The sequence below is a fragment of the Brachyistius frenatus genome, unplaced genomic scaffold (assembly GCF_029030835.1).
Source record: "Brachyistius frenatus isolate BFR_SWC_R1_liver_20210118 unplaced genomic scaffold, ASM2903083v1 Contig_6, whole genome shotgun sequence".
Lineage (NCBI taxonomy): Eukaryota > Metazoa > Chordata > Actinopteri > Embiotocidae > Brachyistius > Brachyistius frenatus.
Genome location: NW_027210605.1, coordinates 3,552,058 through 3,569,002, shown reverse-complemented (window position 1 = coordinate 3,569,002; position 16,945 = coordinate 3,552,058). Strand labels below are relative to the sequence as shown.

At 40.2% G+C, this 16,945-nt stretch overlaps 1 protein-coding gene and 1 non-coding gene across 5 annotated transcripts; one reads left to right on the top strand and one right to left on the bottom strand.

Moving 5' to 3' along the window:
- Window positions 1–1,278: 1,278 nt before the first annotated feature.
- trnaa-ugc (transfer RNA alanine (anticodon UGC)) lies at window positions 1,279–1,350 on the bottom strand. Its single transcript has one exon. It is a non-coding gene; the product is annotated as a tRNA-Ala (tRNA).
- A 5,328-nt stretch (window positions 1,351–6,678) lies between these two features.
- Window positions 6,679–16,246, top strand: LOC138636932 (tumor protein p53 inducible nuclear protein 2). 4 transcript variants are annotated; one of them, XM_069725276.1, is made up of 5 exons: window positions 6,679–6,973; window positions 11,226–11,598; window positions 12,309–12,626; window positions 12,726–12,882; window positions 12,982–16,246. In XM_069725276.1, the coding sequence occupies exons 2-5, from the start codon at window positions 11,475–11,477 to the stop codon at window positions 13,247–13,249; spliced, it is 867 nt and encodes a 288-aa protein (XP_069581377.1). In that variant the 5' UTR covers window positions 6,679–6,973; window positions 11,226–11,474; the 3' UTR covers window positions 13,250–16,246. The 4 variants fall into 4 exon arrangements, with proteins under 4 accessions (XP_069581377.1, XP_069581365.1, XP_069581386.1 ...); XM_069725264.1 differs by having other exon boundaries at window positions 6,679–6,969; window positions 12,309–12,882; XM_069725285.1 differs by lacking the exon at window positions 12,309–12,626.
- Window positions 16,247–16,945: the final 699 nt, after the last annotated feature.

The window sequence follows — 16,945 nt, the reverse complement described above, 5'->3', positions numbered from 1 at the left end:
AAAACAACCTACAATAAACCTAAAAATAAAAAGCTTAACGTGTTTTCGGAGGAACATTTTGCAGGTCTGTTCACTGAGTGTGCTGACTCCGCACACAGAAATGTAAATAACACTCACACAGATGCTGTGGCTCCTGGATGCACTCATCCTTCAGACAGTTTACAAACTACATACAAATCGAGACTAAGCAATAGATGTTTTACCAAAGACATGTGGAGTCACAGTAAGAAAAGCGTAAAAAGTTACAGATGTAAAGTAATTCACTTCTGTGGTGTTGTACAGTACATGCTGGCTCACTGTCAGTTCTTATTGGGACTCTTGACAGAGCGTCATTGATATTTATTTAATGATAACCTTTTTTTTTTTAATGATAACCTTTTCTAAAAAAAATCAAACAAAAAGAAAACTGAACTATATGTATTATGAGGCCTCCCAGGAACATAACGTGTCTGTTATGCTGTTGAACTTTTGGATCCTGATGACCCCATGGTGGTACTGGGTGATGGATCTAAACATAGACTGCCTAAAGTTTTTACTTAGTACTGTATATCAAGTTATATAATAAAGTAAAAAATACCCATCCAAACATCATCTCAGCACAACATGTAAACATTTGATGACAAAGGTTTGACTGCGCACTGTATAGCAAAATAAAGGAAGCAAGTGACCGTAGATTATTTGATACATGTATCTAAGTTTATAAATTCAAATATAGCACAATGTTGGCTTTATATTGACAAAAAAATGGACCAATGTAATAGTGCACCGCAATAACTTATATACACGTAAGTATATATTCACGTTTTCTGATGGCCTATACACATAGATATAGAGCTTCCTAATTACCATACCTATTTTATTTTCTGTATTATGGGCTACATTTACTTGACAATGTTTCCTTTCAAGTTTTTTCCTGAATTATAAATTTTGTGATGCTTCTTAAAAAAAATGTTAAATATACTTTCCCTTTTTTTATATTATAACTGCACAATTGGCAAAAAAAAAAGTCAACAAAAGGAAACTTTGATTTCCACTAACATGTATGTTTACAGAATAGATGTTGAAGAAATAAGATTGTCTCTGAGATTAAAGTCCAGTGCTGCTCACTTAGCATGGAGGTAGGCTACAGTGAGCCTGTTTAACGTGTAGTACGACCTTCGTAAAAAAAAATTAATAAAATAAGAATTTTCAAATGAAAATATGAGCGTTTATCTGTGTGAGACATATGAGTAGACACCACAATGGGCTTGTAAATAAAAGAAATCACACAAAAAAGAGTGGAGATGCCGGGGATTGAACCCGGGGCCTCATACATGCAAAGCATGCGCTCTACCACTGAGCTACATCCCCTACTGGTGGCCTGATGCAGAAAAGCAACAATTTAGTGTGAACAAACTGTGAAAGGCGATGACGTCGAGCAGGTTTATTTTTGTTTTGCGTGTGGCCAAGTTATGTAATTTGACTTCACACCTTTAGCCTGGTCTCAACCCTTAACCCAGCTGCGTGTATTTTTTTTTTCTCAGTGCATGTCAGTTGCATATTTTTTTTAATGTGTTAAAAGCAAAAACAATTGTCCCAAAGTGCTCCATCTGGTTTGGTAAACACAAAAGCTGAATTGACGTCAGGATGGATGAATGGAAAAGAAACTGTTATTTGTAGCTCTGTTTTTAATTTTTTTATTTAATCCTTTCTTGGTGCTATTTTTAGCCTGCAGGTCATGTTTTGGTTTCAGTCAGGGGACACATCTGAGAAAGGGCCTCCTCCTCTTCCCACACTAACAGCAACGCAAATAAAAAACTGATGGGGATGAGGACTAATGTCTAAAGAAAGGCAGAGACATAAACCTTCAACACAATATCTCTGAGATAGACAGAGTCAGACACAAGTGGCTGAAATTCAGTGTTTTCTCATCACCCACTGTACCCTAATCCTTTGGGGAATTTAAAATAGCTCCCCTCATTAGGTTTCATAATATCTTCCAGGGGAGCGTGAATGAGGGGCTGTCTTCCCCCTCTGGAGAGCACAGCCTGTCCTCACTCTTGCTGTGTTTATCAGCACACCCTCGCCAAGGACACCACTTCCAGGCCCTGTTTGCTCCGGCCTTGTAGGGACAGACCCATGGGATGCAGGCATGGCATGAGGACTTTGGGAGGGCTGAAGAATGGAGGAGAGAGGGTGAGAGACAAATGCCTTCCCTGTGACCGTCTGCAGACTTAAATGCATGGGCCTGCAGAGGGGTCTCCCAAGAGGAAGGGGAGGGGGGAAGGGGGACACTGGCGGATATCAGCTGTTGCTGTATTTATTGTGTGAATTTGGATTGGTGACAGAGGTCTGCCATGTGGAGACTGTGCTGCGTCATATGGAATAGTAGGCACTTTATGTTCTGGGGGGGTTATGTGGGGACTGTAGGGTGCTGCATGTACAGACAGCCTGCATGCAATATGAGACGCAGGAAAGAATTCTTTATCTGAGGCCACTGACCTCCAGAGGTTACAGTGGACTGTATCAAAGGGAATGGCTCCGACTTCGGTATGGCGTTTCAAATATATTTGTACAAGGGGTCTAAGCATTAAAGTTGATACATCCATTGCTTTCTTAGTTTTCCCTCTGCCCTTGTGCACAATGAAGGCCAATATTAGAGAAAGTATTCAAATCACTGACAAACTCCTTTTCAAACTAAAAGTAAAAGAAAAATACAGAGTTTATCAAGTCCTACCAGCAAAATATTCTCAAACTATTGATGGAAAAGCATCCATTTTGCGGAAATGTGTGTATAATCATTGTACCATAATTATATCATTAAACACAATTTACTGCCATGGCTGGTCAACCTTTAATAGTTTAATCATTTATATTGATAAATATCTATAAATACAGTAAAAAGTATTGTATTTCCCCCTGAAATATAAAGAAATACAAAAATTAAGCAATGGAAATACAAGTATCTCTAAATAGTACTCAGTTTGTACTCATGTACAAAGACAAGCAGACTTTTCACATCTTATTTCCATCTTCCCTGATGACATTTATACATCTTAAAATCTTGCGTGTTCTTATTTGTCTTATTGTGAATTTTGCTTGAGAGCCAGTGTGGATTTTGGAGACTGATGAGAGCCATAAAGCAACTGTTTGACATTTTGGGAATAAGTCTTAACACTCTTTCTTGCAGAGTCACGTGCATGAGGTGACCACTCTCATAACAGTTCATTAACAATGGAGCAAGAGCTTAAAGACTGGAAACAGCGGGGAAACAGCAAGATTAGCTCTAATCAGAGTTCAAAAATACTTGTGGTCAATTTCAATCTCTTTGTGGTCATTCTGCATCACTTTGTGTCCAATTTGTGGGCATGTTGTGTGTCCTTGTGGACATTTTGTTTCGATTTGTGGCTATTTTGAATCTTCTTACGGTCGTTTAATTAACATTCTATCAAAAAATGTGACCGATCACTTCAAACTCAGGTAGTGCTGCTCCCTTTGGCCCTTGGGCCAGTGCCCAGTAGACCACTGCAGTAATCCAAAATAGCAAATAAGTTTATTTCCCAAAATATCTGTCATTGCTTTCACATAGTCATCCCACCCCTTGTAATGTATTTCACTACAGTTGGCACTGAAAGGTACTGGTAACACCGTGAGCTGGTCTGACATGGTATCTCCAGGAGCTGCTGTCTTATCATCAGCCTGCAGCTAGCTATGCAGGGGCAAAGAGGCCTGAGAGGAGAGAGACGCACCAAAACTAAAACCTACAGAACACAGAAAAAGAGGGTGAACGGGGTCTACAGTCTACAGTCAGAGCAATATGGTTAAAACAAAAAACATGATGCTTCTGTGAACTCTGGGTGTTAAAAGTGTCACATCAGGATCGTTGATTTACGGTCTGTTCAGAGCATCAAAAAACAACAAAGTCTGAGTCAAATGAGTCAACCTGACCACCGCCGCACCTCCGTCTGTCACCTCGGGCAAAATATGTGTGTTCACAAGGCAAGGTTTGATTGGCTGGGGTCCCTCTGTTGGAGGGCAGGCTTGCTGTTAAATAAGAGCTTTATGTTACATTCATGAATGTGAATAACGAGGTAGAGAGAGGGAGAGGGAGAGGGAGGGAGGGAGACACTGCTATGAGCTTTCACCTATTTCTCCAAGCAGCTTGGGAAACTGTGGGAATCCTGTGAAGCCAGGAAACTTTAGTGAAAGCTTCAGCATGGATAAAGAAATGGGGAGGGGGGGGGGAGAGGCAGACAATGGAAAACCATAACCTTTTCTCTTTGTGTGTTTGAGCAGTGTACTTAAGCCCCAATTGTTTGTGAGTGATGTGGTTGTGTTTATATTCTTTACAGAATAATTGCTACAAATATCTTGAGGTATATCTATTGTACGTCATTGCTACTGACATGGCAGTACATGCCACAATGACATGACCCAACAAGTTCCACCGGGCCTAGGATTTTGATTTGTTTGAGAACACTGACATTACCACAATCGCAGATGCACATGCAGATGTTTGTGTTCACTGTGTTACTGGGGTTTGGATATCATCATCACTGCAGGGTGAATGTGTGTCTGCCTGAGTTGCCTAGCACCTGGTAACAGTATAGGCCGAAACCTTATCATCCTGACTTTCGAAAGCTCATGCTGAACTCTTCCTATCACCTCTCACCGGTGTGGCAATAACATGACAGTCCTCAGCAGAGAAATGCAGGCATCTGGAGACAAAACCCTGTTCGGTGTGGTTCATTTGTTTTCAGTTTGTGTACAGACAGCCCGATTTTATTACGCATATTCATTAATTATAAAACAGATTATATTTCAGGTTAACGCTCAAATACTTAAGTCTGTTGACTCCAGTTAACTGTTCTTTTGTGTAATTTCCAGGTAGCGTAAAGTAGACCTTACTGCACCATAGGTGCTCTGTCACCTCTGTAACTACAGTATATTTTTCACAAGGACTCGATTAATAAACTGTTCCTCTGAAACCAGCAGTAAGGATTAAGTACCATCAAAAATTATTATTCTGTATGGTGAAGCAGACAAACAATGACAAACTATCACGAGAAGTGCCCCTCCAGAGAGGTGTCCGGGAGATGCTTTGTGATTTTTAACCAAATGTGACCAGCATCACACCTTTGGTAATAAATTATTTATCATAAGACACTGTTATTTAAAAAAAAAAAACTTCCTCCCATAATCATATGTAAACATGGATCAATTGACCAACTGGATCCCTCTGAAATTTTACAAGATTCCGGTTGTAGAAATCAAATGTGAATGACATCAGCACGATAGCTCATGTTGGGCTGAGTTTCAGTTGGCAGGGAGGACACAGGAATCCTAAACCCTTATACTGTATGGTGTGACGTCCACCCACTCCCTGGGTGACCTGTCCAGTTTATGCAGACCAGTGATCCTCAAAGATCTTGAAAACCACTTGTCATGGCCAGACTTCGACGGTAAATAGTGCAGTGTGTTCCCACTTTTCTAAAGAATTCACTCTGTGGAGTAAGTCCTGCCAGCTTGCAGGTGCATACACACACACACACACGCACGCACACACACGTACACATAAGTGGATGTTAAACATGTTTGTGCATAATGCTGTTTAGATGTCATTAAAACACAACACAGGTGAATCTGTCACCTATAAAAACATACACATGCACAATTATGTGAACAGTCACCGGTTTGCACAGTCTGCTGTGATAAAACGCAGTAGATATTCTCAAAGCCATCCAGACTGCAGGGTGTAGCAATGACCACCAGGGGTTTTCAAACCCTCCAGAAAGCTCATTGGTTACTCAAATGCTGCATTCAGAAAAAACAAGTATGATTGGCTGGTATAGGTTGAGAAACACATAAAAGACCCTCCCACCAGGGCAGAGGGAAAAGAGTGATGTTGAGGGGGAGGGGAATGAAGTCTATTTACAAATAAAATGTAAAGTAATATTAACAGCATCACTGGACATGGAAAACTAATGAGGTTTGTGCCCTGTGACTATGTAATAATTTGAATATTTACGGTTGTAAATGAGTCCTCTGTCCTAACAGGAGAATATGTCAAATAAATGCGGTTACCCAATGTTGTGTTTTGTGTTGGGCAATATTCAGCACCAAATTTAAAAGAAAAATCAAAAGGAAAATCATGCAATTTATTTTTCGAAATATCTACGAATATAAATATTTAAGTATATTTTAATATCCACAGATTAAGAATGGATAACACAAGGGAAACATGTTCTGTGTTTGGTCCAAAGTCTATTTAAGAGGTTACAAAACTTTGTTGCTTGAGCTTTCTGATTCTGATTCTTCAGCTCTTATTTCAATTGCTGAATTTATACAATTAAGCATCAGGCTTACAATTTAATTAGTTTGCTGTCAACAGATCTTCACCTTTATTTGTAGGAGGCCTGTTTTGACGTGAAGCACAGACTCGGGGTCTGTTTACCATCCCCCAGCCCTGCTTTAAACAGCAGGGATGTCGAAAGTGAGAGCTGATCTCGGATCAGCCTCTGAGTGAAGTCACCCTTTCCATCAGGGCGCAGGTTGACAGCTCATCTCGCCCAGCCCCCACCCTGTTACTTAGAGGACCGGCTTGTGGCGGCGGGTGTAATATTCTGATTGGCCTACTCGGTTGGTGTGGGCGGGGAAGGGGCGTGGCCTGGAGTATTGTGATCTCACAATCAGCTGTTTTGTACGTTCTACATTCTGATCCGAGGATCAGCTGGAGGCAGCAATAAAAAGAAGAAAATCTGCAGCGGAAAAAAAATAAAGGAGAGGAGGAAAAAAGCTGCAGATGTTATGATCTGACAACATCAAGTGTAACCTTTTTACACGAAGCCCTTCTTCTAAGAAGAAAGCCTTTTATTTTTGTATAATGGTGTTTTAACTACCTCACATAAAGGCTATATAAAGCTATGCTTTAAGAGTTGTCGTTTCTACTGTGTGTGAGATCTCGTTTACAACTTGAAAAATACTACAAAGGCAGGTAAGCTATTCTTTATTTTTGTTTTAAAATCTAATACTCTGTGTTTTGTGCCAAACTGTGTTCACCAAGGATGTATCAAGCTACATCTTGGGCAGCGAACCTGCTGCATTCCTCCTATGTAGGTTTTGCCTCAGATGTCGGCCTTCATGAAATATTAGAACATGAAATAAAACGGAATTACATCTCTTTGTCTGTCACTGACTCAGTACACAGGCTGTTGACTGCTGTTATAATTGGTAATGACCTATTATTAGGTCACGAATTGATTTTGAAGGCAGTAAAGCGGCCCAAACAAAAAGGCTTGATTAGATTCGACGTCCTATATTCTGAAAAATGACAGCAGTCTGCATACGTTCACATCCTATAGGACGCCAGCAGCCGTTGTTTTGCAAATTGCACCAAATGCTGATGTGGAGTCGATGGCGGATGTTTATGTTTTTGTGGCAGGCGGACCTTTCGGGCTGAGTTTTTTTTTTTTTTTTTGCAAATATAACTTCTTCCATTCTGTGAAATAAGCGTTTTGTTGTATTAGTAGCAGCCTTTCAGTCGATGTCTTTCGTGCTGTGTCGCTGAGCCACAACTGTCATTGCTTTGACCCTTCAGCTGTAGAGCTTATACGGATAATTCATGTTTAACCTGGATATCGTGCACTGAAAGTCGCCTCTTCTCTCGGCCGTCGACCATGTAGAGGTCGACGGGTTTTTTTTCGACAGCAGTCAAGGGTATCTTTATGTATTTGAAATGTAAACATTGCTGCCGTGAGCAGCCTATTTTTTTTTTCATAGGGGTTTCAACTCTATACGATAAACACCGACAATGTCAACCATTTAAAATATGAATTGTTTTCGGCATAGAGTTACAGAATGCAGATTAGTAATTGAAACCTATGTGGGGTGCAAATACTCGGACATAAGCTCGTATATTTTTTGCTATGTTTTCTACTCGGACCTCTTTTTCTTCCTTCGGTCGCAATGTGGGCTGGAGCTTCTGTCAGCGTCAGTGACGTGGCTTGGCGTCACAGGCATCTTGTTTTCATTTCGTGGATCCCCTCCCACCCCATGCTCCTCCTACTTTTTTTTTTTTTTTTTTTTTTTCCAAGATCAATGTCAAAAGAAAAGATCCCTAACTGGCAGTCCTTATTATATTTCAGTATGTGCGGTTGTGTCTGTAAAACATTACTTTTAGTGTGGTATTTGAATAAAACCACTAAACAAAGCTCTCTATTGATCATGAGAATAAGGACTTTGCCCTCTTCTGCAACTCCACATCTTGTATTAATGGTTTTAACTTATGAAGATATTGCTCTTTTGATTCAAGCTCTCCTTACCTGTAACATTTTTTTTTAGTTTATGTGACAATATGAGGCAGTGATCAGAAAAAAAACTATAATGAGACAGACTTACCCTGTATTGCTAAATTTCCCTTGTTGTTTCTGGCCAGATGTTGCAAAGTCATCCAAAAATAAAAGGAAATAAAACGCTTAAGAAATGAATATTTACACCACAACAAAAATGCACAACCTATTTCCCTACACATGCACTAATAATCAATACCACATTATAGTTACAGAAGCTGTAAGCCATACTAATGAAGACAAAGAGGGAAAAATGTGTAAAAAAAAAAAAAAAATTTCAGAGGACTGACCAGGACAGACAGACTTATCGTACTTATAACTTAATGCAAGCATTGTCCTGAGTACCACTTTCCAAATAAATCTGCTATATTTATCTTTTTGTTCTCTCCCATTTGAGCTATTTAACATCAGAGTACATTTATCATTATTAATAGGTGAAGTTGATAATGCTTTCCTACACTGTATATTGAAGAACTTTGTTGCAAGAATAACTCATATCAGTCTCTTATTTGGGCTCTTTTGGCTGTATCAAATTTACATTTACCAGTCAGATAACCCTGAATTGGCTTGGCTGATAACTGACAACTTATGAAAATGTTTTTATCAGTGAAGCACTGCGTGTATCCCACATTGGGTGTGTGTTTTGTGGATGTCTGTTCCACCTTATGCAAAGCAGCCAGAGGCCTGTTTACAAAAATGTTGTTTATCTGAATTTATTTGTCAGGGTCTCATGACTTAAGTGTCTGTTAGTCTGGGAATGTATTAAAGCAATCTCAGTGTTGAGACTGGTCCGCTGCACCTCAGTAAAGTCTTCTGCAAAATCCCCCAAATATAACGAGCATTATTTAGTTGACTGCGTTTGATTTTTAACACATGACCTAGAAAGCCAGTGAAAATGAACTCATACAATCTAGAGCAATACAAAAACAGCTGAGGATCTGATCCAGTAGGATCATTTGGATCTTTAAGGAAAAAGCTTCTCCCATTTTTGGCATTTTTGCCCCACTTTCTCCTTCTTTTTTTCTTTTATTATTTCAAGCATAAACCCATGCAAAATCTCCTTGACAAAATAACAAAAATGATTAAATCCCAGGAGCATGCAATTTATGTTTGCAATTACGATGTCTTCCCTTCATGTTCCTGGTCACTATGGTGATTCTCCAAATAAGGACAGAAAGTGTCAGCTTCCCAACAAGCATCCATGCATATCTCCTTCCATGTCTCTTTGCTCCCTATATAGATCCCTGTCACGCACACTCTGTTTCACCTTGTTACAGCCATTCAATATTACTAACCTTGGACATTTCTCGATCTCCTCAGTTATTGGGTGAAATTTATAAGCTTCAGCATCACCTGTTGGAGTCCAGGAGACTTTTAGGGGGAAATCATGCTGTGTATGAAACAGACCAAGGACTGACATAAATTATGATTTAAATTTAAACCTGTACAGATGAACACATCTGTGATTAAACCCATTTAACCTGGAATTCAGTTTAAATAAATAAAACTCAAACTTGGAACATGTGAGGGTTTGTCATGTAAGCTATGACAGTTCACAGTTCACATTTAGGTAAGGCTCTTGTCATTTGCCTCAGCACCTTCTGTCTTTCTTTATATTTTAACACTTTGTTTGAGTTTGCAAGAGTCTGGCTCTTTGTATCACCTCCTCTTCCTCTCTGGCGTGTCCATCTGTCCTGATTTGTTGTCTAGATCTAACGGGGGAGGGGAGTGTAGTCGTTGTCCACCAGCTTCTTGCTTGCTGATTCATTTCTATCTTCATATTCTCATTTATTACCACATACTGTAGCTCAGTATTCCACCTGACAATGAGTTTCACAGTGTAGGTCATCGTTATGTAATGGCCTACATATACCATCCAATTGAAGTCTCATGATTTAAATTTCAGTACTTTCATCATTTTTGTTGTTTTGACTCGAAGAATTACAATATGTGATCCGCTGTCTGCCCTTTGAAAGTCCATTGAATAAACTCAAAAAATAATCAACATCAGGATTTAAAGCTGCTAAAATTTATATTTTTGTATTAACAATGGATATAATGACTATAGGTATGTGTGGCAGGTTGCATGTGGTGACAAACTAATGTATAATTATCACCACACACCGCAATTATCCTCAGCTCTATGGAGCGGTTCAGCATCTTTCCATCCTGCTGTAAATGGCAGTTGTTTTAGTGTAAAAGCTATAAGCTGATTTTACACTTACCTGCAAGGCTTTAAGCTACAGGTCGACTATATTAGCATCTAGCTTGTGAGCATAGTAGATCATTTATAAATTAAGCACCAGATATTTCCTTCATGAATTGGTAGAAACCAAAAACAGAGCTAAAAACACCACCCGGTGGACAGAGAAAAGACTACAAATGAATGAAAAATGATGCAGTGGGTTATGGTGTTGCCCCCACGTGACATACAAGTCAATGGGTGTAAATTTGTTTAAAAATAATTCCTGCAGACTGAAATGTTGAGATACAAAAAGTAGATTTTACATGAATTGTGAACAGGTTTCCTTTATATGCACAGCCTCTGTAAATCATACTAGGATTTGTCTTTTCATTCGAATTCATTATCACCAGTTTATCTAATTCATGAGTAATCCAGTAATGTTTAGTGTGGAAACAAACAAACAAAAAAAGACGAGTCATTGTGTTAGTCTACACAATAGCTCTAAACTGTTGTGATGCGTCTTTAAATCACCCTGAGATAGCTCTGCACACACATTGCTCCCTCTCTGTTAATGTACTCTGACTAAGCAGTTGGAAATTAACTCTGTTAATCTTTTTTTGGATTATATTTTTAAGACTAAATGTGTTAACCATGAAGTCCCTTATCAATTTTTTACAGCCAATCATCATGTTTCTTTCTCTCCCTCTCTCCAGGCCTTTGCTCCAAACCAAGTGAAACCTTATATTTGCACTACAGAAGCCTGTACCCTCCTGTTTATCAAAACTAAGATCCAGGAAAGGGGCTTCAAGTGGAAAAAATACTCAGAAAAATCTGACAAAGAACAGCATAAAACAGCAACAAGTGATACGTAAATAAAAAAAAATTAAAAAGGCAGCTACAGCTTTTCTTTGTGGACAACAAAAACGCACCGGAGCCATCGACACTTGACAATAGAAGCAGTCATGTTTCAGCGTCTTAGCAACCTGCTGTTTGGGGAGGTAGAAGAGGTGGCCGCTGAGCTGAAGGGACCCAACCCATGTGTGACGGAAGCCGACGAGGAGGGATGGATGCTCGTCAACCTGCCTGGTGAGTCAGAGAGAGCATGAATGGGTTGGTGTGTCAATTTAAAGCCACAGAATTAGTCACATTGTGTTATACTTGCAGAGAAACAGCTGCATTCCCTCTTGCATGCCTATAATAATGACTAACATTTGAAGCGTAGAGGTAACAATGTGGATGATGGCGTGGGGTGAAGACTCAGTCAGGCCGCGGCGCAGCTACACTGGTGCTCATCCATATGGCAGCCATGCCAAAGGTGTTGTCCGTCAAACGATGGAAACACATAATTATCTGTGAACATACATCTCCATTCAATTTGTTCATGATCTTAAACATGACAAAGAAAATAATTGAGTATGAAAATTTGCTTTGGTGCCTGATCGAAAGCCGACCAAACAACATAAAAGTAGCTCTCAGCAGAGTCAAGACAAACATTGTCACTGACATAATCACAGCCTTAGAGGGTCAACACAACTAATGATGTGACTCTTTTATGTTTTGTGTTTCCTTACCCCCTCTTCTTCCCTTCCTCCAATTTTTTTAAATACCCTTACATTCCCCACACCGGTATGTGTGCGCGTGCGTATGTGATCCCTTTAAAATTACCCCCTCGGACCCGCATGGCTTTTTGAAAAATCTGCCACATTTGCATAACTTTTGAAACATCTTCCTCCCATCTGAAACATCTGTCTTTATTGGCTGTCCCATCCCTGATCTCATCCCTGCAATGTCCTCAGAGGAATCTGACGGCATGATGCGGGAGGAGGATGAGACGGGAACCACACTGATTGCACAATCATTCCCAGACAGTAACCTATCAAATCATCAGAACACACATGCACGGACTGAATGCCCAGCCCCCATTCCTCACCTGCCTCACAAGCGTCGTAGGACACATAAAGGTCGGGTGCGAGGAGCAGTAGCATCATCAGACCCCCTATCTTGTCTCAGCACAAGCCCATCAGACTTGGGTGCCACTACACCCGTGACACTGCCAAGACGGGCCAGACTGTCCACGCCCTCCTCCACCCTGTCGATGTCCCCAGGCTCTGGGAGTGAGTGTGGGGGCAGTGGGGGTAGCAGTAGGGCAGGATCAGAGAGAGGCTGCATGGATGAGAGCTGGTTTGTCACCCCTCCCCCCTGTTTCACTGCAGAGGGAGCCACAGCAGAGGCCAGCCCGATGGAAGACCTGCTCATCGAGCACCCCAGCATGTCTGTGTACGTGTCCCCGAACAACCTGTCCATGGTCTCCAACAGCAACCTGTCTGTGGTGGGCGAGGAAAGCATTGTCAGCCTGGCAAGCAGCGTGAGGTGAGAAATATTCATGCATTCTACGCTTGACCTTCACCTGCTTTGTCGGCATCAGCATAACTATTAAGACACCGACCATTTTTATCTGTCCCCTTGCAGCAGAGTGGCTGAACCAGCTGCTGCCCCCGCTACTCGCAGCACTATGCCCACCAGGGTGAGCCGTGGAGCAGCTGCCCAGGTTGGAGCTCTGGCCAAGGTCACTCAGGTGGCCAGGGTCCAGCGTAGCAAAGCCCGCATCGAGAGGCGCCATCTGGGCCGCAACCGCATCCAACGCCAAAACCGCACCAGGGAGCAGGTCCCTCGCCACGCAGTCCACGGCAGGAACACCTTCCTTCACCAACCCAGCAAGCGTAACATCTGCCACTGAACTCCCCAGCAACCAGGGCAGCGTCATTTACTCCGAGGGCATTAGTACTGCATAGTCAACTCAAGAAACACATGAAATTGATTAACCCAGAGCATATTTGCTTTCAGTTATGCACATTATATCATATTTCACTCAGATACCAGTAGACCAGTAGCTTCTTTGTTTTGGTTTAGACCCAAACTGACTCCACCTGGTAGTTTTATGCCCCATTCTGCTGTGATGAACCAAGCCCTCTGAGTAGATCTGTGTAGACCTCCATTATACTTTTAGTCCATTGCAGTATCCAAACAACAACAAAAAAGTCTTCAAAATAGTTATACTGGTTATAGGTAATAATAATAATAATGTCTGAAAAACAACAAAAAGTTTAGTTTTAATTTTCTGTGCTATCTTAGTAAAATTCTCTCCTTTCTTTTACTCTTCCTCAAGGCATGTTTCCTTTTAATTCATTAATTAATTCAGCCATGAAATCTCCGTAACACTTAATTAATTTTGGAGTTAATAAATTGAAAGTAAAACAGCCAAATGAACTTCACTCTGACTGGGCACAGACTTTTTCTGTTGGAAACAATGCAAGACAGAGAAAAGTTCAACCTCAGCCTTTTTACAGCAAAAACAACTCATCATGTCTTCAAAGCTTTATGTTAAAGTGTATTCTGTCAACATTTTACTTTATTTTTGTTCAGAAGAGGTGGACGAACATACCGCGTGTGACAAGAGTGATAGGAAAATCACTAGACATTTGTTTCTCTCCTGTTTGGTTTGCCAATATGGAAAGGTAACAGCAAAGGCAATAAAACAGGAAGCAACCAGTTTTACCGGAGGAAACGAAATGTTGTGAGATTTCTCTCCTCTTACTTTGCGGAGGATGAGAGCAGGTAGAAGGTGAGAGTATGAGCAAAACAGACGAGTAAAAGAGTAAAAGAAATGACATGATGAGTTAAAGATACTATTAAAGGGAGTGTGGTTAACAGGAAATGGTCGTGGGAAAGTGTGATGTAACCCTTTGAGCAGCCTGTGAACAAGTTTTCTGAATTCAATATTGAACTTTATTGAGGAGCATTTAGATTATTGGATGTAGATGTTTTGTATATGCAAATGGTCTTCTCCAGATAATGAAAAAGGAAGGCTGTTTTTGTAAACAAGAAGGCAGGACACCTGTAAAATCCTTACAGACAAGGAATATGAAAGCACAGACAGGATGCAGGTTGGTCTTTGGGTTACAGGGTCTGGCAGGTTGTGGTAAGTGCAGAGCGGTATTGATGGGAACTCTTCATTTTGTTACAATATTTTCTGCCAATTTTGATTTGTAAATTTCCCCATTATTTTAGTCTCTTTTTGCATGGTTCTACCAAGAGAGAAAAGAAGAGACTGTTCCCTGTCAGATGAAGCACACATTTGGCTTTTAAATTCAACCAATTATGAAACTGTCCCTGTGGATCATAAACAGCATGGTGATTATTAATTGCGTGGTCTGTAAACTACTGTGCCCAGCACACATCAGCCATTTTTATCCATAGTGTGTGCTGTGATCTTACCTTATCCTTGTGAACACCAAAAAAGTGGGATCTATTTACACACCAGTACCTTTTTTTTTTAGACTTCACAGGAGAAAACCATAAGTCCAACATCAAGCATCTTCCCCCACATTAAACCCTTTGAACAACCATCATCTTGCTCATGGACGTGCAACACATTGCTGACATCTACACAATTAGTCTGTCTCTTTCTTGTTAGCACATCCAGCTCTTACAGTGTCCACTTAAAGATCTAGCTGATATGTATTCAACAACAATAGTAAACAATGGTGCTGAAGTGTATACTAATGTTTGTAAATTATTTGAGACATGGATGTAAGTTTGCACTGTCATACATTTTGTGAGTCAAAGTTTTAACGGCGTGCTGTGTGCTTGTGTTTTGTTTGTTTTTTTGGTGGATTTTATTTGTTTCTTTTCTTTTTGTTTTGATTCAGACTGCGTGTGAGAAAATGTACTGACACGTTAAATGCTAGAAACTCTTAAAAAAAAACATGAATATTGGTCATTTATTTCTCTTGTAAATATTGCAAAACAGTTTATAATGCTCTGTTAGATGTCAAAGCCTCTCAGGACTTGAGTCCACAACATTGTGTTCAATGGGACTGATGAGAATCCACTCTCTGCCTCACCTCTGTGCTCATTTGTAAACCATGAGGGCATTTCAGTGGCCAAACGTGGTGTCTTTGCCCCAACTACAGTCCCATCTTGTTGAGATACACCACAAAAACAGCACTCAGACTCAAGAGTTGATGTGCCATAGGAAATCACGGCCCTCCAGAGGGTCCACTTAGCACAGCACTTGCTGTATGAATGCCGGTGAGGATGCAGTGCAATGACATGGTTCTAATACATCAGCACTGCTGTGTTCAAAAGACAGATTGAGAGTCTCTGGATCATTTCTGATTGTTTAGAAAATGAAAATGTCTTGTCTTGTTTTGATCATCTAAATAAGATAAATTAATCTCCCTTTAATCACTCACATTTTTCATTTCTGCCAATCATCCTATAAATTACTTTGTTTTGTTCAGAATATGTTAATTTATGGTATAATTATGAATATTATCTCTTTTGTTTTAAAGATGACTATTATTTATGTCCTGTCGATTCCTCAAATGCAGGGAATGTATCTGAGGTGATGAATCTTGTGTGCACACACACAAAAACACATGGGGATCTCTGGCTAGGCTTCCGCACTCTCCAGAAGCTCACTATTCAAACTGACTGTGCCTCAGAGGTAGATGTTTTTTTTGCGTGTTGTAAAAAAAAAAAAAAAAAAAAAAAAAAAAAGGCTTGTGCACAGTGAAAACAGGGTACTATTGATAGGTCACAGGTGGATGTGTGGGTGTGCATGCAAAACCACCACAGATACTTCTGCCACTGCAAACTTGTCCTCTTGCCCTCATTTTTATTTTGTTCTTTTCTCACCAGTGTCATGTAAAAAGGAAACGTGTTTTCAGTATGTTGTGTGTGTGATTATTGAAAGGTGTGGTTTTTTAGAGTGGAGGTCATCCAAAACTGGGGAGAGGGAGTGGTCACCCAATGTGTTGAGCTTACAATGATGTGAGGGATGTGGACAGGGGCAGAATGAGGCAGGAGGCAAATAGTTTATATATTGAAAAAAATGAGATGAAAAGTATCATAAAAAATACAATAGAATATGCTTGTATTTTCCCATATTGTTATTAGAGGAGTTGTTCAACATTACAATGTTTTAAATGAAAGGCATTGAATGTCTGGGGAGTTTCACATGTTTTATGTTGTGCCCTGAAATGATGGCAGCTTCAAAACACTTGGGTTTTCACCCATGTTACATCTCAATTAGTACACCCCTCCCCCCCATAAAAAAAGAAACATATAGACATATAAAATTTGGTGTATCTGATATCTATGGTGATTGTGCCTTTCACTATTTCTGCATGGTTTTTGTGATGTACTGATTTTCCATCCCCAAAGTGGACAGCCGTTCACTGACAGGCAAGACCTATGCAAAAATCAACGGATGGGTTTTCCAGCATCCATTCACAAAACACAGGTACCCGCCCAAAAAAAAAACATAAAACAACAATAACAACAACAATAAATACTCAGGTTAACACCTGAATCTTGTGTCATTATTTTCATGTGAGACATCAAAAAGCAGCGTGGATGATCTCAGAAG

Coding starts and splice junctions, on each gene's coding strand:
- LOC138636932 (XM_069725264.1), top strand. CDS start 11,475: ATGTTTCAGCGTCTTAGCAACCTGCTGTTTGGGGAGGTAGAAGAGGTG. Junction 11,599..12,308: donor GATGCTCGTCAACCTGCCTG/GTGAGTCAGAGA, acceptor CAATGTCCTCAG/AGGAATCTGACGGCATGATG. Junction 12,883..12,981: donor AGCCTGGCAAGCAGCGTGAG/GTGAGAAATATT, acceptor GTCCCCTTGCAG/CAGAGTGGCTGAACCAGCTG.